Source organism: Malus domestica, chromosome 17, assembly GCF_042453785.1.
Source record: "Malus domestica chromosome 17, GDT2T_hap1".
In the NCBI taxonomy this organism is placed as follows: Eukaryota; Viridiplantae; Streptophyta; class Magnoliopsida; order Rosales; family Rosaceae; genus Malus; species Malus domestica.
In genome coordinates, this window is record NC_091677.1 from 34,439,427 (window position 1) to 34,462,848 (window position 23,422).

The following is a 23,422-nucleotide window of genomic DNA, read 5'->3' on the forward strand; positions in this document are numbered from 1 at the left end:
CTTGGAAACCACTTTTTTGTGGGGAAGAAGACTCTCGAAGTCGAGAGAATAAGGATGGCGGACACGCGGACAACATGGGTAAAAACGTCTTTTCGGCGTACGAAGCAGGCCAAACAAAGGAAAACAAATGATTGACCCAGGGGCAGTTCCGCCCTTTCACTATTTCTGAACAGTGCCGGTTTCAACTGAGTTTTAGTATATATAATTTTGGAGGGGGTTGATCCTATGTCCCATCCCCTCTCTTTTTTTTTTTTTTTTTTTTTTTTTTTTTGCATTTTCTTTTCCGAGATGGATAAGGTTTATGCCCCACTCCCCTCTTTTTCTTGTATTTTTTTTTTCAAGAAGAATAAAGTTTATGTTGCCCCCACTTCTTGTGTTGTCTTTTTTTTTTTTCCAAAATGATAAGGTTTATGTCCCCTGACTATGTGTAACTTTTGTCATTATTGCTGGCTCTTGATACCATGAAAAGATTTCTCAACTCAACGAATGAGCAAGTCTACTGATCATTAACATTTGTAGGAGTACAAAAGCAATCCGTGTAGAAGAATAATACAGAAACATAATTACAACCAGAACTAGACTAGACTAGAACTAGAAATAGGACAGGCTTGGATTATTCTTCAGCACCAGGCGTGTCCATATTAGAGTTGGGTTGTCCTTCGGCAATTAGACTCAGACTCGGTTTATCATCTTTTATTTTGTCTAATGAATAGTTGAGGAAAGAGATGTGCTGAGTCAATTCCCCTACTATACTTTTTAATCTGAGGCCTGCTTGTAGATTTGGAAGTAGTCCGTGTCCTCTCTGCAGGCCGCACTGCCAGCACAAATTCGCCGGCTTGGCATTTAAGTTTACGATAACAGGACTGCTTATGCAGGTGCAGATTGAGGTATAAGAACTCAGGCTTAAAGCATCTGAATACTGAGATAAATTCTTGGGTTTGGTAACATGGCTGACGAAAATGGGGTGGATAGAGCTATGCCTCAAGAGCATGGGGATACCACTTCAAGAAGCCAAGTAGAAGAAGACAAAAGCACCGGCACGAAAGGGGATCATCAAGGCTCAGACAAGAGCGGCGGAGATGAGAAAGTAGAAAAAGTTCCGTTTTCCAAGCTATTTTCGTATGCAGATAAGACTGATATTATATTGATGCTCTTCGGCACAATTGGTGCCATTGGGAATGGCTCGGCCATGCCCCTTATGACGATATTATTGGGGGAGATGATCAATTCTTTTGGATCTAATCAAAACAATACAGACGTAGTTAGTGCTGTTTCCAAGGTGAAGTTAATATGCTGCACAAGCCGAAATTTAATCTTTATCTTTGTTGAGATATTGAGTTGAATATTCAATAACGTTTTGAGTTACCCCTTTCCCCTTATGAGATCAAATATTAGATGTTAGCCTGAACATGTAGATCATCACTCAGTTATCTTGGTACATTGTAGGTCGCTCTAATATATTTCTATCTGGCAATCGGGACAGGTGTGGCCGCAACTCTTCGTAAGTACATCTCATACCCATAACCACAAAAGTTTTTCATGCATGCACAGAGAAATTCATACATATATCAAGCATTTGAACTGATACAGCTGTATTTCTTGTTCACAGAGGTCTCGTGCTGGATGGTAACAGGGGAAAGACAAGCTGCAAGGATAAGGGGTTTGTATTTGAAAACACTTTTGAGACAAGACGTTGCTTTCTTTGATTTGGAAACATACACTGGTGAGGTCATTGGGAGAATGTCTGGAGACACTGTTCTCATACAAGATGCCATGGGCGAGAAGGTACTATGCTGGCTGCACAACTGCAACCCCTAAATTCACCCCAGGGAGAATAAAAACCTTGAAATTTGTTATTCTTATTATGTAATAAATTGTTATATTCGTGTACTTGTTTGTTCAGGTTGGAAAATTTTTACAACTATTTTCAACATTCATTGGAGGGTTTATAATAGCATTCATCAAAGGGTGGCTTCTTACCCTTGTCATGTTATCCTCGATTCCTTTGCTTGTGGCATCTGGTGCAGCCATGTCCATCATTATATCCAAGATGGCAACCCGTGGACAAAGTGCTTATGCAAAAGCAGCAATTGTAGTTGAACAGACGATAGGCTCCATCAGAACCGTAGGTCACGTTAGCCTTAAAAGTTACAACTATTGGAATAATTGTCGTTTGTTTGTCCAATAGTATGATGTTTGTCATCTGGCTTACGTAGGTTGCATCCTTTACTGGAGAAAAGCAAGCTATAACAAGTTACAACAAATATCTTGCGGATGCTTACAAATCAGGCGTTTACGAAGGTACTGCTGCTGGAGCAGGTTTTGGCTTGGTTTCGCTAGTTGTCTTCTGCACTTATGCCTTGGCGATATGGTTTGGTTCAAGAATGGTAAGGAATAATGGATATTCCGGGGGTGACGTGCTGAATGTGATTGTTGCTGTTTTGACTGGATCCATGTAAGCTCCATATTTTTTCCCTCTCTTTTTTTTTTTTTAGGATATTAAACCTACTCTAACCCTTGGGTTAAAACTTAAAATTTTTGACACAGAAAATTTAGGTTTTAACTTAGAAACAATTTTTCTTCTCATCCTTCTAGGTTAAATTTTTAGTCCAAGATTATTAAAGAATGAATTTAGGATAATTTCTTCATAAAGTAACCTTAAAAAAAATCATATAGACTATCCTAATTTAATTTTATGAACATTTTAACCTATATTTAGATTCCGATAAATATTGAAAAATCATTAAACCTACACCATGAAACTCGTGGAACACTGTGAAACACATAAAATAAATTTTTTTAATTACTTTAGCCGTTGGATTTAAATTTGGACTGTTATATCTTTTTTTTACCGTTGAATTTGATCATATTAGATATTAACCATTGAATTCCAATGAATTTATAAATATAAAACTAAAAAAATTACACATACATGGTAGGTCAGCTCAATTAAACCAGGAGAATCTTGGGCTAAATTTGCCCCCATAAATGAATTTTGAGTTAAAACTCATATTTGCCCCAAGGGTTGGAGCAAGTTTGGATAAGTTTAGAACTTAAAATTTGAGTTTTACTCCAAGAGTTGGATTAGGTCTTAGAGTAAAACTCAAATTTTAAGTTCTAAACCTACCTCAACTTGCCCAACCCTTGAGCCAAATATGAGTTTTAACGCAATACTCATTTTTGGGCAAATTTAAGCCAAAACTCCTTCCTAGGTTAGTGGGTTTGCCCATCATATATGTGTATTTATTTTTAATTTTATATTTATAAATTCATTAGATCCAACGGCTAAGATCTAATATGATCAAATCCAATATATATAAAAAAATCATACGATCCAAATTTAAATCTAATGGCTAAAATAATTAAAAAAAATATTTCATGTGTTTCATATTCTGTCATGGTGTTCCACGAGTTTCATGGTGTCGGCTTAGTAATTTTTCAATATTTATTGGAACCTAAATATTTTAGAAAAATTAATGAAAAGAGCTTCAAAACTTTGCATTTTAACAAAAAAATCATCTAATAACTTTATTTAATGATAAGAAGAAAAAAAAAATATATATATATATATATACATAAACATGTGTGCTCAGCGTGCGTCCCCTTAACCCTTCTCCCTCTCCCCCTGGCCCCAAATATAACTAAATGAGAAAAAGTACATGAAAATACACATACATATTATATTATGTATGAATTAGCTAACTGTAACAACGATGACACCCATTTTTAGGTCTTTGACAAAGCAAGATAATACAAACATACGTCTGATACTATAATCTCATAAGGTGTATTTTCATGTATATAATAAATAATATATATAAGTGATATATGTAGATTTCACTCGTACCTACTTAAGACAAAAGAAATAATATACATATATACACAGTGTCGTACCGTTAAGTTTCATAAACAGTGTAATACCGTTAAGTTTTATAAATAGTGTATTACCGTTAAGTTTCATAAATAGTATAGTGCCGTTAAGTTTCATAAACAATGTGTCAGTTTCATAAATAGTATGGTACCGTGAAGTTTCATAAATAGTATGTGTGAGGGCGCGCGGGTCTCATGCGTTAGTTTTTTTTTTAATGAAAGTTATGGCTTTTTCATTAAAATTTAAGGGGGGATGTATTCAATTGGGAATTTGAGAGATTTTAATGGATTTATAAATCCATGGATTTTTATAGAGTTTAACTGATTTGTAAAGATTCCATGTAAAATTTTGATTCAATGCCCTCGAAATCTCATGGGAATATGTGAGATTTGTGAATGCTTAAAATACACTACAAAATCTCTCTAATTCCCTCTAATTCCTCAACTTTTTCAAATTCTTTAAATTCAAATTATAATTGAATACATCTGGAATATTATAAATTTCTTTAAAATTCTAATTGAATACACCCGGATTTCTAAGGATTTTAATAAACTATCTTAAAATCCTAATTGAATACACATTGAATTTCAAATAATCACTTAAAATCCTAATTGAATACCCCTAAAAGAATTAAAATCCCTCAAAATCCCAATTGAATACACCCCCCTAAGTTCTTTTATTATTTTTATTAAAAATTTAAGAGTTTTTCATTAAAATTTAAGTCTTTTTCATTAAATAAAGTTATAGATGTTGTAGGCCTAATTGACTGAACTGTATTTAAGATTAGAGAGGGAAAGGGCTGGCGGCCAGAAAGAGAGATGAGAGAGATGTAATTCTGAGATGTGTGTTGTATCACCCTATTGTGCCTTTATTTAAAGTAGTAAGGAATGTGTAATCCTTACTCTAATAGGATTACAACTCTAATAGGAATTTAACTACTAAAGGGAATATACAAAGATACTCCTAGATACACTAGGATTTACACAATCACATTTCTAATCCAATAGGACTGCAACACTCCCCATTTAGTGTGTAAATACTCAAACAAAACATCGTATCAGATCTTCAGCATATAAGGTAGAACAGTTGATGAAGTTGTTGGCACAACAGGTGAATACGAGTCTCAAATTTAAAAGAAAGTATGCATGGGTAGTAAAACTCACAAAACCCCACTATGGTAAAACCTTAGGTAGGTAAAAACCTATAGACTCAGGAGAAAAGTGAGAAGTACGCATAATGTCTAAAACAAATGTCAAACATGGCGAAAGTAGTGAACTCAACGGAGTATGATCATCCCATGATGGGTGCCTCACCAAAACCTCGTTAGGTAGCAAAAACCCAGTGGGAAAAATGCTCCTAATCGTAGGAAAAAAAAATACATTAAGATTAAGTGAGTATGCTTCAAGATACTCTCCCTAAATTAGACATAACTTCCAAATAAGAGAACAATTCAACTTATATAATTTACGCATACCGATTCCTTGGACAAGTTTCTGAAAAGTAGACTTAGGCAATTACTTGGTGAAGAGATTGGCCAGGTTGTCTTGGGAACGGATTTGCTTAAATTCAATGTTTTGATGTTGTTGTTGCTGGTGAGAATAAAAGAACTTCGCTATGTGCTTGGTATTGTCTCCTTTGATGTATCCCTTCTTTAACTACTTGATACATGCTGCATTGTCTTCAAAGATCGTCGTAGGAAGGTCAACGACGGAAGTAAGACCACTAGTGCTTCGAATATGTTCCATGACTGCTCTTAACCAAAAGCACTCACGTGATGCTTCATGCAGGGCGAGAATCTCAGCATGGGTCGAAGAAGTCACAACTAGCGTTTGCTTAGTAAACCTCCAAGATATAGTGGTGTCTCCAACTGTAAAGACATAGCCTGTTTGAGAACATGCCCTATGTGGGTCAGACAGATAACCAGCGTTTGCGTAACCAACAAAGCGGGAATCAACCCGAGGACTGAAAGGGGCAACAGCTCATCTCGAGGATTCATGGGTGTAGAACAAGCCCAAAACTGTCGTACCCTTGAGGTAGCGGAAAATGTCTTTAACACCATTCTAGTGTTTGCGTGTAGGTGTATTGCTGTATCTAGCCAAAAGATTAACAGCGAATGAAATGTCGGGTCTAGCCAAGTACAATAAAGCATCAATTGCACCTAGGTATAGAACTTCAGGCTCCAAAATCTCTTCATCATCCTCATTGGGACGGAAAGGATCTCGTTTAACATCTAAAGTTTGAACGACCATAGGAGTACTCAAAGGCTTTGTTTTATCATCATTAAAATGTTACAACACTTTTTGGGTGTAGTTTGATTGATGTACTAGGATTCCATCTGAACAATGCTCGATCTCCAGGCTGAGACAATATCAAGTTTTCCTAAGATCTTTCATCTCAAATTCCGATTTCAAGTGAACGACAATTTCCTCAATCTTTGCAGAAGTTCCGATGAGGTTCATGTCGTCGACATAAACTGCAACGATTGAAAATCCAGAATGTGACTTCTTTCTGAACACGCATGGGCATAGTTCGTTGTTCACATAACCCTGACTTGTCAAATATTTACTCAAATGATTATACCACATCCGCCTGGATTATTTCAATCTGTAAAGTGATTTTCTCCATCTAATCGAGAGAGTGTTCCGTGGTTTAAAACTATTTGAACCAGTCAATGGAAGTCCTTCTAGAACTTTCATGTAGATTTATGTATCTAGATCCCCATAGAGATACGTGGTTACCACGTCTATAAGCTGCATATTCAATTTTTCGAAAACTACCAAACTGATAAGGTAGTGGAACTTTAAGATGTCAATTACAGGGGAATACGTCTCCTCGTAATCAATCCTTGGACATTGAGAGAAACCTTGCGTTATGAGGCGTGCTTTGTATCGCATTATTTCATTCTTCTCATTACGTTTCCTTACAAAAAACCACTTGTAGCCTATGAGCTTCATATGTGGTGGAGTAGGAGCTACAGGCCCAATCACCTTACATTTCGTAAGCGAATCAAGTTTGACCTGGATTGCTAGTTTCCAGTTTAGCCAATCTGCTCTACGTCGACAGTCATCAACGGAACGTGGTTCAATGTCATCGTTAAGCATGATGTCGGAAGCAACTGTATACACAAATGCATTATCGATAATCATCTCATTCCAATTCCAAACCTCATCCAATACTGTGTAGTGGACTGAAATCTCACGATTTTCGGGAGGCAGGTATGTCTCATCTAAGACATCACTGTAATCTAGAATAACCTCATGCGTTGGAATAGATGAGTAAATAATGGTTAGATTCAGACTAGAATCACTAGTTTGTGTCATTTTCTTCTTCCAAGGTTGTGAATCTTTTGAACCAGGGGGTCTGCCACGCTTCAGGGTAGAAGCAGATGATTGGCTAGCCGCCAGTGTACCAGGCCGCGTGGAAGGTACAGCCACCCCACCCTCGGAGACGGTTTGGCTTTCCAAGGTAATGATATGGCATATGTTGAGTACGTCTATCCTTACAGGTGCATTTGCAGTGGGTATATGTGATATCATCACCTTTGCTAAATCAGTAAAAGTATCCGGCATTCTTTGAGCGATGCTCTAAAGATCTAAAATACGTCGCACTTCAGTTTCAAACTGAGGGGTGCGAGGATCTAAATGAGACAAAGTGGGAGTAATCCATGATAATTTGTGGCGTTCTACAGGAACGTTAGTGATTTTATCTCCCCCTAACAACTGGAAGACTGTCTCATCGAATTGACAATCCACAAAACATGCAATAAAGAAATCTCCTGTCAAGAGCACTAAGTAGCGAATAATGGATGGCGAATCATAATCGACATAGATTCTCATTTTTCTTTGAGGACCCATTTTGGTACTTAGTGGTGACTCTATTGGCACATAGACTGCGCACCCAAACACACGTAAATGCAAGACATCAGGCTCGTATCTAGTAACCAACTGTAACGGTGAATGAGGTTGGGTAGTGGTGGGCCTCAGGCGGACCAACATAGCTGCGCGTAATATAGCATGGCCCTAAGCAGATACGAGCAAGTTGTTTCGCATAACCAAAGTTTGAGCTATCGTTTGAATGCACTTTATGAAAGCTTCTGCCAAGCCGTTTTATGTGTGAACATAGGGTACATGATGTTCAACTTCAATCCCTATAGACATGCCATAATTGTCAAATGTCTGTAACGTAAACTCTCCAGCATTATCCAGTTGAATCGACTTGATCGAATAATCAGGGTGGTAAGCCCTAAGCTTAATAATTTGTGCTAGGAGTTTTGAAAATGCAACATTGTGTGTGGATAATAAGCAGACATGTGACCATCATGTCAATGCATCAACCAACATCATGAAGTATCTAAATGGACTGCATGTTGGTTGGATAAGTCCATAAATATCCCCTTAAATCATCTGATTAAATTTATGGGGGTCGTGAATAATCTTTGTAAGTGAGGGTTGAATGTTCAACTTCCCTAGGGATCATGCTTTGCAAAGCGGATGGCCAAGATAAGATTTCAAGTGATGCCAATGTGATACTTTGAGGATATGGCGTATCATATCTCGTCTGGGGTGTCCCATTCGATCATGCCAAAGTAGGAGAGTGCTCTGGAATCCAGCCATTGGGCCGGCCACGTGATGGGTCTCAATGGCGCGAATGGTTGTTATGTACAACCTACTCGGGAGACGTTCCAGCTTCTTGTGAATACGCTTCCGACCATATTTGTAAGAAATGATACGAAGAAATTCAGAACCATTCTCTTCAGTGGTTTTGACATGATAATGATTATCTTAAATATCTCTAAAACTCAGCAATGTTCTTCCAGAATATGGAGAATAAAGTGCCTCTTTAATGGTTAATTCAGTACAATTGGACAACATAACACGGACATTTTTGTATCCTTCTATTAGGTTGGATAGGCCTGAGAGGGTTGTCAGAGGTACATTTTTAGGTACGAAGTTAGTAAATAGTGTTTCTCACATAATATGGTGTGCATGGTGGCACTATCAGCCAGACAACTAACTTCCCCACTAGTCATACCTATAAACAATTAATTGAATTGGTCACATGCATAAATATAATTCCATTCATTCAATTAATTAATTAGAGAATAATATCCATAAAATAATTATCCATAATTCAAAAAAAAAATCAAAACCAAACAAATAATTTCAAAGACTTAGAAAATTTGTCTGAAAATTATACCATAAACCTAAAATTTAAAGGGGCTTGGGCCACTCCTAATGTGTTCGGCCACTAGGGGTGCAAACCGCCCTAACATGTCTTAGAAAAATAAAACTTTATTCTTCCATGAGAGCGGATGCCTCCTAAAAATATGAAACCTCCAGAGTTATAGTAGTATCTTCGGGATGTTCTACATGCACAAAGTTAGTCTCATGAGGGGATTGATATTGGGCAATAGCCTCGGAGGAAACTTGGCATACGCATGATCAATGATCCTTTGATCCACAGCGATAACACATGTCCAGTTCAATGAAAGCCAATTGAACGGTAGCTTTTCCCTTGTTCTTGAAGTTTGGGGCCTAAGGGGCAAGGGGTTGGCGTTTCTAGGTCAAATTTCCTCCCTTGGGTAAGCCTCTGTTTTGTTGACCTTGGGCCCATGGTGGGGTTTGTCGTCCATTTCCACGACCACGATGGGGTTTCTGCCAGTTGTTGTAGCTAGAATTAGTCGTATGCACTTCAGGCGGAGCATTCGAGTCAGTGGGTCGAGCTTGATGATTCTTCATCAAAATATGGTTCTGCTTTTCAGTGAGAAGTAAAACAGATATCAAATCTGAAAATTTGGTGAACTTATGTGCCCTATATTGTTGCTGCAGGACAATATTGATGGCATTGAAGGTTGAATAGGTCTTCTCCAGGAGATCTTGTTCGGTTTTGTCCTCTTTACAGAACTTAAGTAATGATCGGATTCTACAAACTTTAGAATTGTATTTGTTTGTACCATACTTAGGGCCTCCGTATTTAGACCTCGTATAAATACTCAAGGGACTCAAATGTAATTATGTAATAAATAGAGGGGCTAATATGTAATAAGTGAGGAGCCCTTATTCTATAAAAGGGCCTCATCACCGTCACAAACTTCAGGCTCTGATCCTCACATAGAAAGGCCCTTATCCTCACATACAGAAGCTCTCTCTCTCACAATCCTCTCACAAACAGAGAAATACAATATAAGTGTGGACGTAGCCCAAATATTGGGGTGAACCACGATACATCTTGTGTTCTTTACTTTCTTGCAGATTCACGGTCGGATTTACGTTGTTCCAAGGCCCCTCCGGTTTTGTGCATCAACATTTGGCGCCATCTGTGGGAAACGATAAGAAAAGTTATGTCGGTTCTCTTTCATTTTTTCACCTCCACCGTGAATCTACAGAAACCCAGAACCTCCCTCATTGGGCTGTTCCAGAAAAACCTTCGCAGATCTCTCTCTCATTCAGACTTTCCAGTTCAGCTTCTTCCTAACCCATCCTCTACAGAAGCACACCCAAAATCCACCACTTTAACTAGATCCATCTCTTCAACTTCCCCTACCAGCTCAAACGACATCGTTCAGCTCCACCATTCCCCTTCACAGAACCCTCGTCTCAAAATTCAATCAATCCTTCAATCTCTCGTCTCTCAGGGCAGAAACCCAAGCCCCAATTCATCCCTACGTGAATTCCCTGCATATGCGTACTGCCTATTCATGTCGATTTCAAAAAAAATTACAGTAAGTTTTCGATTTTCTTGCTTGGGGGGCGATAAATAATCGATGAAGGATTACTTGGGCAGCAACGAGGAGTACTATTACTCCGATCAGGATTCTCTCGATGTCATCGAGAATGAAGACTCTGATCTTTCGTGGATTCTCCCCAAGGGGCCCACTACTAAGAGCCAACTCAGAAGATGTCGGTCTTCCACCCCCTGACCACGCCCACAGCTCCGGCGCCTTCTGCGCCTACGCCGTCATCCTCCACCGCACTGCCTCCTTCGACTCCAAGCTCAACACCACCAGCGACCCCGACTACGAAAACATCAGTATTCATGCTCAGCGTCTGCTACGGGCTTCAGTTGATTGTGCAGAGGTCCGGTGGAGTGGTTAAGGTTGGGGATAAGCAGGAGTATGAGATGATGGAGATTGAGGTGGAGAGGAACTCTGGGATTTTTGGGTCCAAAAAGGTTGGGGATAAGCAGGTGGTCTGGATGAGCCACGGGAATGAGGTGCAAAACTGCCGGAAGGTTTTGAGGTCGTGGCGCGGAGCCAGCAGGGATTAGTTTTCTCAGAGAGAGAGAAAGAAAGGGAGAGATAACAATGAAATGAGTTGATGCCGTGCTTTACAATCCTCGAACGGTCGACGAGGTTTTCAGATATTTCAAGGGCCGCAAATCTAAAATGATCGAAGCTCTCACTTCTAATGTTGATATATTCTTTTAGATGTGTGATCCTGAGAAAGAGAATCTCTCTTTGTATAGATATCCTAGTGAGCTGTGGGAAGTCAACCTACCTGCTGAAGAAGTGCCTCCGGAATTGCCAAAACCTACTCTGGGTATCAATTTTGCAAGAGATGGCGTGGCAGAAAAAGACTGGCTATCTTTGGTTGCTGTTCATAATGATGCTTGGCTAGTTTTTGTTGCTTTCTACTTTGGTGCTAGATTTGGGTTCGACAAAGCTGATAGTATTCCATGTGGTTTTGGGTTGTCCAGGCAGCTGTCACTTTAGAGAAAAGCGAGAAAAACAAGTGGGTGGTGTCAAAGCTGTCCAGGCAGCTGTTACATTTTACAAGAGAACATGCAAGAAATGGAAAAGAGAAAGTAAAAGCAAAAGCAAAAGAAGATAAAAAGAAGCAGACATAATTGAGATGATGATGGCATGCAGGAAATGGAATTATGGGTGTGACCCATTGAGCAGAGGGTTAGATTTATTTTTTGAATGATATGATTTATTTTTCTTATCTTTCAGAGACATCTGTATAACCCCATCAGAGGGTAATAAAAAAATTAAAAATAAAAAAAAGGGCAAGCCCAAAATAATGGGCTGGAATGTTGTGTGGAGGGCGAAGGCCCATATGCCCAAAAGAGCCAGGTCCTCTATTATCACCAACAAAATGATCAAAAGTATGTCCAGTACTCCAAAATTATTTGGCAGCCTGCCGCTATTATCACCAACCAGGTGATCAAAAGTATGTCCAGTTTACAAAAAATTATTCGGCAGCCTGTCACTATTTTCACCAACCAGGTGATCAAAAGTACGTCTAGTACTCCAAAATTATTCGGTAGTCTGCCGCTATTATCACCAACCAGGTGATCAAAAGTACGTCCAGTACTCCAAAATTATTCGGCAGCATGCCGCTATTATCACCAACTAGGTAATCAAAAGTACATTCAGTACTCTTAAATTATACATGAGCTTCACTCATGTTAATCATGCATAAACATTCATGAGCATCACTCATGTCAATCATACATAAACATTCATGACCATCACTCATGCCAACATTTATGAGCATCACTCATGTCAACATTTATGAGCATTACTCATGTCAATCAACATAAACATTCATGAGCATCACTCATGTCAATCAGCTTCGAAAGCTTCATTTACAGAGCTCCAGCTTCAAAGCTTCACTTTAAAAGCTTCACCTACAAAGCTTCAGTGCATGGTATACAAAGACTGCCTCCGAACAACCGCCACTTCGGCCCATACATGGATTGAAATTGAAGTCTCCAGCCAACAGCCTTTATTGACTGAAGACTTGGGGGACTACACTATATACCATATATTAAGCTTCCACAACTGGGCCTCGTGAAAAATACTCGGGAGACTTAACCCATTATTCATGTATTGAGGAGCGAACCCTTATTCTATAAAAGGGACTTCCTCACTTTCATTAGAGAGCACTCATTACTCATGTATTGAGGAGCGAACCATTATTCTATAAAAGGGACTCCCTTACCATCATTAGATAGCATCGCCGCCTGCTGAACAACCGCCTCGTCGTGAGCATCAACTCTAGCCCATCATTTATGTATTGAGTAGCGAGCCCTTATTCTATAAAATGGACTCCATCACCATCATTAGAGAGCATCAATTCTAGCCCATCATTCATGTATTGAGGAGCGAGCCCTTATTCTATAAAAGGGACTCCCTCACCTTCAATGCCACAAGCCGAGCCAACCAAGGCAACATAAGCCACAAACAGAGCAGCCTCGCAACATGTGCTACTTCTAGTTGAGCATCATTTCAGATTGGGCACCACCTTATATCGAGTATCAGTTCTAGACGACATCTAGTTACTTCAGCCCACACATGGACTGAATTTCAAGTCTCCAACCAAAAAACTCTCTTGACTGAAGACTTGGGGGACTACTATTTGTACCATACTTAGGGCCTCCGTATTTAGACCTCGTATAAATACTCGGAGGACTCAAATGTAATTGTGTAATAAATTGAGGGGCAAATATGTAATAAGTGAGGAGCCCTTATTCTATAAAAGGGCCTCCTCACCCTCACAAACTTCAGGCTCTGATCCTCACATAGAGGAGCCCTTATCCTCACATACAGAAGCTTTTTCCCTCACAATCCTCTCGCAAACTGAGAACTACAATATCAGTATGGATGTAGCCCAAACATTGGAGTGAACCACGATACATCTTGTGTTCTTTACTTTCTTGCAGATTCACGGTCGGATTTACGTTGTTCCAAGACCCATCCGGTTTTGTGCATCAACAGTATTCATTCACAGACTTATAGTCTTAGAAGTGTAAATATTTCCAGTCGTGTCTTGCTTTAGGCAAGAAAATGTCTTTCTGGTGATCGAAGCTATCAGCCAGGATGAGCAGAGGGTACGTGGATCCTCCTCTATGAGGTACTCGGTTTGCAGTGTGTTGATGCACAAAACCAGAGGTCTTGGAACAACGTAAATCTGACCGTGAATCTGCATGAAATGTAAATAACACAAGATGTATCGTGGTTCACCCCAATGTTTAGGCTATGTCCACACTGATATGTATTTATATGAGGAAGAAAGAGCTCTGAGAGTGAGAGCTTGGAGAAGGAGTGAGGAGTCTTAGGCATTGGCCTCTCCTAATTGTAAGGGTGAGGGGTCCTTTTATAGAATAAGGACTCCTCACTTATTACATATTTGCCAATTCTTTTATCGCATAATTACATTTAAGTCCCCCGAGTATTTGTACGAGATCTAAATACGAGATCCTAAATATGGTATAAACACAGTGCATCGTGGATGTGTCTGCGGATGAAGATCATAGCAGTAGCTTTCTGAGCTTCGTTGATGGGTTCATCGTCGATAGGTTCTTCAATAGTAACTCTAAGACTTGTTGCAGTAAGATGGAGCTTCACATCTTGAACCCATTTTAGGTAGTTTCTTTCAAAGACTTCCAGAGCGATGAAATCGAGCTTGTTCAAGTTTGACATGTCCCTAAAACAAAGGGTACAACAAAATGTGGTTTAGTCGTATGGAAAGCCATAGACATATATCGTAGAACATACGGGTTCCATAGACATGTATTGGTTTAATTTGAACATGAAAGCTACGGGTTTCAAGTGGTAAGTTTTAAATGAAAATTGCGGGTTTCAAATGTGCTATATTCAAAATTACAAGTTCGATTTAGTTATGAACGTTCGATTCATATATAAGGGTACCTGCAAGAACACATAAGCAAAAATCGTAACCATTCGGGTTTAATCGTAGAAGCAAAAATAATAATAATATTCGGGTTAAAATTATAGAGAATGCCAAAAACAGTATTGGATTAAAAAAAAACCATAGCCCAATCACGGTGGGCTTGGGTGCTGTGTGCCGGGCTAGGCCCTAAAAAGGGCTTAGTGGACCACAGGTTGGATGTGAAGCAGCCCAAAGCTATAAGCCGGGGTTTGGGGATAGGCCCAACAGCACAAGGGAACACAGGCCCAGCTTGGAAGCTGGCTAGAGGTGCTCGCGAAGCTCAGTCGTGGGTTGACTTCAATTTTGTGCATGGGTGAGCAAAGCCCAGCCAAAAGGCTGACTTTGGATTGTAGACCGAGGCTAGGACAAAGCCCAGCTACTGGCGGGCCAGGTCGTGTGAAGCCCATCAAGGCTTTTAGTGCTTGTTGGTGGACTCAGTGCTTCAAGCCCGTATGGTGACCAACCCAGGCTAAGGCATGGTGTTATGTAGTGGCGTCAAAACGACGTTGTCCTAGTGATGGTGTGGCTGCAAGCTAGCCGTGTTGGCTTGGCGGCACGGCGTAAAACCGCGGCTCAATCCCAAAAAAAAATCAAATCTTGGGTTAAAAACCCTAATTGCTTCTAAATTAATTTTGATGCCTTGACTCACAAATTCCACGTAGCATAATCGCGTATTGCATGAACAAAATATATATATATATATATATATATATATTGACAAAATATATGGACACATATGTAATATATATAATTGGAAGGAAAATATAAATATAGAGGGTTCATGCATCATGAGGAATGTTTTCATGATTCAAGGTTGTTTCACATATCTTAATTTATTTTAAAAGAACCTAATTGGCGGCAAATAATTGAAAGCTTTTGATATTGTAGAAGAAAGCCTCATCCACGATCCTTCAGTTTCTTAGCTTCTGGCAAGAGTGTGCTGATAACGTGTTGTAGGCCTAATCGACTGAACTGTATTTAGGACTAGAGAGGGAGAGGGCCGGCAACAAGAGAGAGAGAGATGTAATTATGAGGTGTGTGTTGTATCACCCCATTGTGCCTTTATTTATAGTAGGGAAAGTGTAATTCTTACCCTAATAGGATTACAACTCTAACAAGAATTTAACTACTAAAGGGAATATACAAAGATATTCCTAGATACACTAGGATTTACATCACATTCTTAGGGGTGGTTTGGGAGTGAGGTGCTTAAAAAAAAGCACCCATAAAAAAAAAGCTGTGAGGGTTTTAGGTGTTTGGTAAACTGAAAAAAAAAAAAAAGGATTATTTTGGAAGCTACTGTGAGAATAAGCTGAAATCAAAGGAAAAAGCTGAAGCTGCTATTTGCAGCTTTGGAAAACTGGTTTTTTTTCAAAGCACACAGAGTTACAGTGCTCCTTTAATGAAAAGACCCACTATCAGACTGTTTTTTTTTTCAAAAGCACTTTTACAAAAAAGTTTACCAAACACTCTGCCGATTTATTTTACAGCCGCTTATTCTCACAGCAGCTTTTTTTCAAAGCACAACAATACCAAACCAGCCCTTAATTCAATAGGACTACAACAATAGCATGGTTTTTTTGTTAAAATAAACTTAGCCCAAGCCCTTTTCATTAAGTTCCCAAATTTTTTTAGGTTAAAATGTTTTTAAAATTAAATTTGGATAGTTTACACAATTATTATTTTTTTAAATGTTACTTTAAGAAGAAAAAAAATCCTAAATTCATTCTTTAATAATTTAGGGCTAAAAATTTAATCCAGAATGTTAGAGCAGAAAAAATGTTTCTAGGTTAAAACCTAAATTTTTTGGGTTAGAAATCTTAGGTTTTAATCAAAGGGTTGGAGATGGATTCAAATGCCCGCGTTCTGCTGTGGGTTTTAAAATCATAATCACAATCTCTAAAAAAATTCAAAAAATCGATCAAAACAGCTGAACCCACATTGTAGAAATAAGTCTTTTAGTTTGCATCTATATTCTATGAATTTACATTAAGAGCTTATGTACAACTAAAATGATGGATTTCAAAGTACAAATCACAAAGAGAAAATAAATTGTTCACATTCATTAGTTTGCATCTAAATTTTACTAACTTTATATCAACAACCTATGTACAACAAAAAAATAATTCACAACTTTATTTCACATGGCTTAATAGAACTTAACTGTTCTTGGGGCTTATCACAAATTTTTGTTGTCTTGAATTCAAAAACGCTTGAAACTTCCCTTTAAAACTGTAAAGACACAAACTTAAACAATTAAATACAAATAAATTGAAACACCGACAAATAGCAACAATTTTGAGAAATAAAGAGTGCATAGAAAAGATCAAAGGAAAACTAATGAAAATGGCTTGAAAACTTTGAGTTTTAACGATAAGGACAAAATAAAGGGTAAAATGAATAGTATCAGGTTTGACTTTTTAATGTAAAAATGTGGTTTTTCGTTAAAGTGAACAATACCGTGGACTTTTCGTTAAAACTCTCAAAAATCAAATCATGATTTTTTTTATTAATTTAGAAAACATACTAACAAATAACTAAATGAGTACCGATTAAAGCCCTTAAACCATCATCGTAAAAATAAAGAGAAATACTTTAGAATAATGTTCCAATAATAACGTAATGTAATCATTGTTTGATTTGGCAGTCATTAAATCCAAAACTTAGTGTCTTCTTCAACGCCAGATCTCAAGCGTACATGACAATTTGCACTCATCAAACACAAGGAAGATAAATCCAGTATATAAACTCACACTAAATGGTGTATAAATTGTCCGAATATAGTATTCAATTACAAGTATTTGGGTTTACTTCATATCGTGTGAAATCCCATTTAGAGAATGTGAATAATTCGTTGGTCTAAAAATCCCACAAAATAGACCAAACCCATATGATGAAATTTTCAACAGAGCTCGAAAACACAAACAATACAGATAACAAAGAAAAGGGTATTCAAAACAAACCTGAGAAAACACAACTGCAGCAAGAACGCCATTGAAGTTGGCCAGAGCTATGTTGAAGATAAGCAGGTACGACGGAAAGCAATCACCTTTTCCATTGGTAGCTCCGAGAAGAACACCATCTTCTTCTGTTTAAGCACTTTCTCTCTCTCTCTTTCTATCTGTCAATCTAATCTGAGCAGCAGAGAGGAATGCGAAAATCAGTATTTACTAATCGAACAGTACACAAAAGATTTGAAAAATATTTCTCACCTTTACAATCAGGACATGAAAGCATGGGGCGGACAAAAGAGCCTTTACTTGCCTCTGTTCAAAATCCCCACCCATCCCTCTCTTTCTCTCTCTGTAACCTTCCCAACCAGTTTGAATTCCACCATAGCTAAGCTACAGTTACCCCCTCCCGAACTTTAGAATTGTGTAATGTTATCGTCTTTTTTTTTTCTCTCTTTATGTTTGAATTTAAATTCTCGTACACACATGCAGGTACATATATACGTGAGTGCCTAGTTTGGTTTTTTCTTTTCCTTTTCTTCTTCCCTTTTTGTTTAAATTTATTAACAATTTTGGATCAATTAGGTCTCTGGGGCAAGCATCTCCGTGCTTGAGTGCATTCGCTGCTGGTCAAGCTGCAGCATTTAAGATGTTTGAGACTATCAGTAGGAAACCAGAGATTGATGCTTATGACGAAAAAGGAAAGACTTTGGATGACATTCGTGGAGACATAGAGCTGAGAGAGGTTTATTTCAGTTATCCAGCCAGACCAGATGAACCAATATTCGACGGGTTCTCTCTTCATATATCTAGTGGCACCACTGCGGCTTTGGTTGGACAAAGTGGAAGTGGGAAGTCGACAGTCATCAGTCTGATAGAGAGATTTTATGATCCACGAGCTGGTGAAGTTTTGATAGATGGCATAAACCTAAAAGAATTTCAGGTGAAATGGATTCGGAGTAAAATTGGTCTTGTCAGCCAGGAACCTGTACTGTTTGCATCCAGCATTAAGGACAATATTGCCTATGGAAAAGATGGTGCTACCATTGAAGAGATAAAAGCAGCAGCTGAAGTTGCAAACGCCTCCAAATTTATCGATAAATTGCCTCAGGTGCTAATTAAGTTCTAGCTCATTTTAATTGCAGCTTTCAAATAAGTGCATGATCATAAGAATATTACTTCACTAGAACTTGAATATTTCGTGTTTAGGGCATTGACAGCATGGTCGGTGAGCATGGAACTCAGCTATCTGGTGGGCAGAAGCAGAGAATTGCTATAGCAAGAGCCATTTTGAAGGATCCACGAATTCTACTTTTGGATGAAGCTACAAGTGCACTTGATGCAGAATCTGAGAGGATAGTTCAAGAAGCATTGGATCGGATTATGGTCAACAAAACTACTGTTATTGTTGCTCATCGTTTGAGCACGGTGAGGAATGCAGATGCGATTGCTGTCATTCATAAAGGAAAGATGGTTGAAAAAGGTATTGTACCTGATAAAGCTAGCACATTCTTTTTATTAGTTCTTGTGTATGTTTCCCTTGGTTGGAGATGTTGTATCCAGTTTATGCTGTTTGTCAAGTGTATTGATAGACATATATATGCATTGCTTTCAAGAAATCTGCACAATCAACCCTGATTTTGACTTGCTTTCTTCTGATATGACAAGTTGCTTTTGCCACCGAAATCTATTACAATCTCTAGAGTCCAGGCATAGTGTTTGTACTTCTGGATAGAATTTCGGTTTACTCGTGGCTGCAATTTATTGTTAGATTCCAAGTTCCTGCCAATCTGTCACGTGTAGGAAGACATATCAGTTAACCATATTTTTGTCCATTGATCAGGCTCGCACTCAGAATTACTCAAGGATCCTGAAGGAGCATATTCTCAACTTATACGCTTGCAAGAAGTAAACAAGGGTTCAGGACAAACAGGAGAAGTTCAAAACAAATCAGTTATAACTGCAGAATCTTTTAGACAATCAAGTCTAAGAATGTCGTTACAAAGATCCGTAAGTCAGAATTCCTCTGTACGAAGATCCATAAGTCGGAATTCCTCTGTAGGAAATAGCAGCCGCCATTCATTTTCAGCCGCCTTTGTTTTACCCACAGGACATGCTAACATGCATGACACTACCTTGGCAGAACCAGAGGGCGCTGCTGTGGCATCAGAGCAACCTCCAACTGTTTCTCTCCGCCGCCTCGCTGCCCTCAACAAGCCCGAGATTCCAGCACTTCTTCTTGGAACTTTAGCTGCAACCATCAATGGCGTTATACTTCCAATTTTCGGTGTGCTTGTTTCCAGGGTAGTAAAGACTTTGTACGAACCACCTAGTCAACAAAAGAAAGACTCGGAGTTTTGGGCAATTATTCTTATGGTACTTGGTCTGGCATCATTCCTGGTGGTCCCTGCACGAGCATACTTCTTTTCAGTTGCTGGTAGTAAGTTAATTGAACGTATCAGATTGATGTGTTTTGAGAGAGTTGTTCACATGGAAGTTGGGTGGTTTGATGAGCCGGAGAACTCAAGTGGTTCAGTTGGTGCGAGGCTCTCAGCAGATGCAGCATCAGTGCGGACCCTAGTTGGAGATGCACTAGCTGAGATAGTTAATAGCATTGCAACTGGAATTGCAGGTTTGATCATTGCTTTTATTGCATCCTGGCAGCTGGCATTAATTGTTCTCGCATTGATTCCTCTGATCGGATTTGGTGGTTATGTTCAAGCAAAGTTCATGAGAGGATTCAGTGGAGATGCAAAGGTATGATTAAAAGCTCCCTGATTCGGTAGCACATTTCAAATTATTTCTCTGTTGAGGTCTCATAAAGATGTATAATTAAATGGTTGCAGATGAAGTATGAGGAAGCAAGCCAAGTTGCAAATGATGCAGTTGGGAGCATACGAACAGTTGCTTCTTTCTGTGCTGAAAAGAAGGTAATGGAACTATACAGAAGAAAATGTGAAGGCCCTAGAGCGGAAGGGAAAAGACAAGGCGTGATCAGTGGAATAGGATTTGGGGTATCTTACTTCTTTCTCTTTTGTGTCTACGCAACCAGCTTCTACGCGGGAGCTAAACTCGTCAAGGCTGGCAAAACAACATTTGCCGACGTTTTCCAAGTAATTATTCCCTCTCCATATGTATCTATCAGTTCTTTTCAGAAAGTATTGAAAGCATACATACGAAATCAAAGTGATATATACATTCACACCTAGGTGTATGTAGCTGATTTTAAGATGTGTATTTGGTTTGCAGGTTTTCTTTGCTTTGACCATGGCAGCCACGGGAATCTCTCAGATGAGCAGTTTGGGCTCTGATTCTAGTAAAGCCAGGAATGCTGCTGCTTCCATATTTGCAATAATAGACAGGAAGTCAAAGATAGACCCTAGTGAAGAGTCTGGCATAAAATTGGATAGCGTAAAGGGAGATATTGAGCTTCGCCATGTAAGCTTTAAATATCCCTCTCGGCCAGAGATACAGATTTTCCAAGACCTCAGTTTAACTATCCATTCTGGCAAGGTAAATATTTCGTCAATTGAACTGTATTTGTGTTCTTTTTTTTTTAATTTTACTTATAACTTCATGACATGCTGATGAACCTCAAGACTTGATATAATGTTTTTTGTATTGGTGAATATGTTTTGCAGACAGTTGCCCTGGTTGGAGAAAGTGGGAGTGGAAAATCGACAGTAGTAGCATTGATGCAACGATTTTATAATCCGGATTCAGGTCATATCACACTGGATGGAACTGAACTTGGAAAATTCCACTTGAAATGGTTGAGGCAGCAGATGGGGCTTGTGGGGCAAGAACCTGTTTTATTTAACGACACAATCCGTGACAACATTGCATATGGAAAGGATGGTGATGCAAGTGAGGCAGAAATCATAGCTGCGTCGGAGTTGGCCAATGCACACAAGTTCATTAGTAGCTTGAATCAGGTTAGAACATTTAATAAATTCTTTTTGGGATAGTTTAAAACAAGATTGTTTCAGAACTAATCCAAATGCGTTGTGCAGGGGTATGACACCGTAGTAGGAGAACGGGGAATACAATTATCTGGCGGGCAGAAGCAACGAGTAGCCATTGCGCGTGCGATAATCAAGAGCCCCAAGATATTACTGTTGGACGAAGCTACAAGTGCACTTGATGTTGAATCTGAGAGAGTGGTTCAAGATGCATTAGACAGGGTGATGGTAAACAGGACCACAGTAGTAATTGCTCATCGACTATCGACGATAAAGAATGCTGACGAGATTGCGGTGGTTAAAAACGGAGTGATAGTAGAAAAAGGAAAGCATGACAAGTTGATCAAAATTACAGATGGATTTTATGCATCCTTGGTTGCTCTGCACATGAGCGATTCAATTGCATGAGCTTCTTTCTTGTTACCCTTTTCTCACCAAACACTAAAGAAAAAAATGGCATTGTCACGCCACCTATCCGTGTAGGCAAATGGTAGATAAATGCATAATGATTATATTTTCTCGTTCTAATCCTTAATGTAGTCAATGTTATTTCTAGTAGATGTATAAGAATGTAGTTTTAGGTCATAGAAGATGGCTTTTGTTTTGTTTTGTTGGTGAGCTTGTTTGAAAAGAAAAGGATACCACAACTTTCTTCGTATTGTTTCAACTCCAAGTGTGTTTTTTCATTTCAAATTCTCACAATATATTTTGAGAGGAATTTCAAAGTAGTTGGACGAATTCAACCCAAGAAACTTTGTTGTCGATGCCTACCAAATAGTGGCCTTATTTTTTGCATTTGGTTTTGTAATTTTCTTGGGGTAGAGGAAGACCTAGGAAAACTTTGGAAGAGACCCTAAGAAAAGACTTAGAGTACTTGGATCTAACGGAGGACATGACACAGGACAGAACACAATGGCGTTCTAAGATTCATATAGCCGATCCCACTCAGTGACTTGGATTTTCCAAGTCTCCAACCGAGAAGTTTTCCTCACTCAGGAAATTAAAGGAACACTACCTCAACCTACATGCTCCACTCACAAAGCTTCAACATACAAGCTTCAACAAAAGAAAATTCAAAGAACTTAGCGAAGAAGGCTTTGGTGTATTTAACACAATACGTTGAAATGAAGGAAAGCTTATTTATTGATATCCCCGATAAGTTACAAATATGTACATATACTTGAGTCAAAATAAACAAACAAGAGGGAGACTTCACAAAGGTTGCTTAGGAGAAGTCTCAGCAGTCGGTAGAGCCCCAGAAAGAGAAGGCACCGGAGGGGGATCATTCGGAGCCTCAGTACTGGACAGAACCCTAAAAGGAGGAGGCATCAGAGGTTGATCATTTGGAGCTTCATTAAGCGGTACAGCCCCAGAAGACGAAGGCAATAAATGCCTTTGGAACAAACCCACAAATCTCTGATGATCAAGTAAAACCTGACCATCAGATTCCTTCATCTGGTCAAGCTTCCTCTTCATGTTTGTAGCATAGTCATGTGCGAGCCGGTGCAACTGTTTATTCTCATGCTTGAGCCCTCTAATCTCCTGTTTGAGACTCATCACTTCAGCCGCCAATGATTCAACTTGGCGGGTTCGAGCAAATAGGCATTGGGCCATATTAGACACAGAACCTGCACACTGAACATTGAGAGCCAGAGAATCCTTAACAGCCAACTCATCAGACCGTTTGGAAAGTAGTCTGTTATCTTTGGGAGTGAGAAGGTTCCTGGCCACTACCGCAGTGGTCATATCATTCTTCATCACGGAATCCCCAACGGTAAAAGGACCAGTAGGGGAGACGAAGGATGGGCGCCATATGTTGTCTGGAGAAGGCGAGGCTGCCTCTTCAACAAGGTTCAAGTCAAAACGACGGTCGGAGGGGCCAGACATTTTCAAAGGTCTTGAAGAGAGAAGAGGTCGGACAAATCAAGATCTTAGAAGTGCAAGAATGGAGCTTCTACTGGT

General features: G+C 39.1%; 1 protein-coding gene across 1 annotated transcript; it reads left to right on the top strand.

Moving 5' to 3' along the window:
• Positions 1–482: 482 nt before the first annotated feature.
• On the top strand, positions 483–22,064 carry LOC103405968 (ABC transporter B family member 11-like). Its single transcript, XM_017323848.3, has 12 exons — positions 483–1,279; positions 1,447–1,501; positions 1,610–1,785; positions 1,904–2,125; positions 2,217–2,455; positions 18,084–18,609; positions 18,708–18,981; positions 19,342–20,255; positions 20,345–20,611; positions 20,748–21,011; positions 21,140–21,433; positions 21,512–22,064. Exons 1-12 carry the CDS (start codon positions 947–949, stop codon positions 21,866–21,868), a joined length of 3,921 nt encoding a protein of 1,306 aa, XP_017179337.1. The 5' UTR covers positions 483–946; the 3' UTR covers positions 21,869–22,064.
• The last annotated feature ends 1,358 nt before the right edge of the window (positions 22,065–23,422 follow it).

Coding starts and splice junctions, on each gene's coding strand:
- LOC103405968 (XM_017323848.3), top strand. CDS start 947: ATGGCTGACGAAAATGGGGTGGATAGAGCTATGCCTCAAGAGCATGGG. Junction 20,256..20,344: donor GATTCAGTGGAGATGCAAAG/GTATGATTAAAA, acceptor AAATGGTTGCAG/ATGAAGTATGAGGAAGCAAG. Junction 21,012..21,139: donor TAACTATCCATTCTGGCAAG/GTAAATATTTCG, acceptor TATGTTTTGCAG/ACAGTTGCCCTGGTTGGAGA.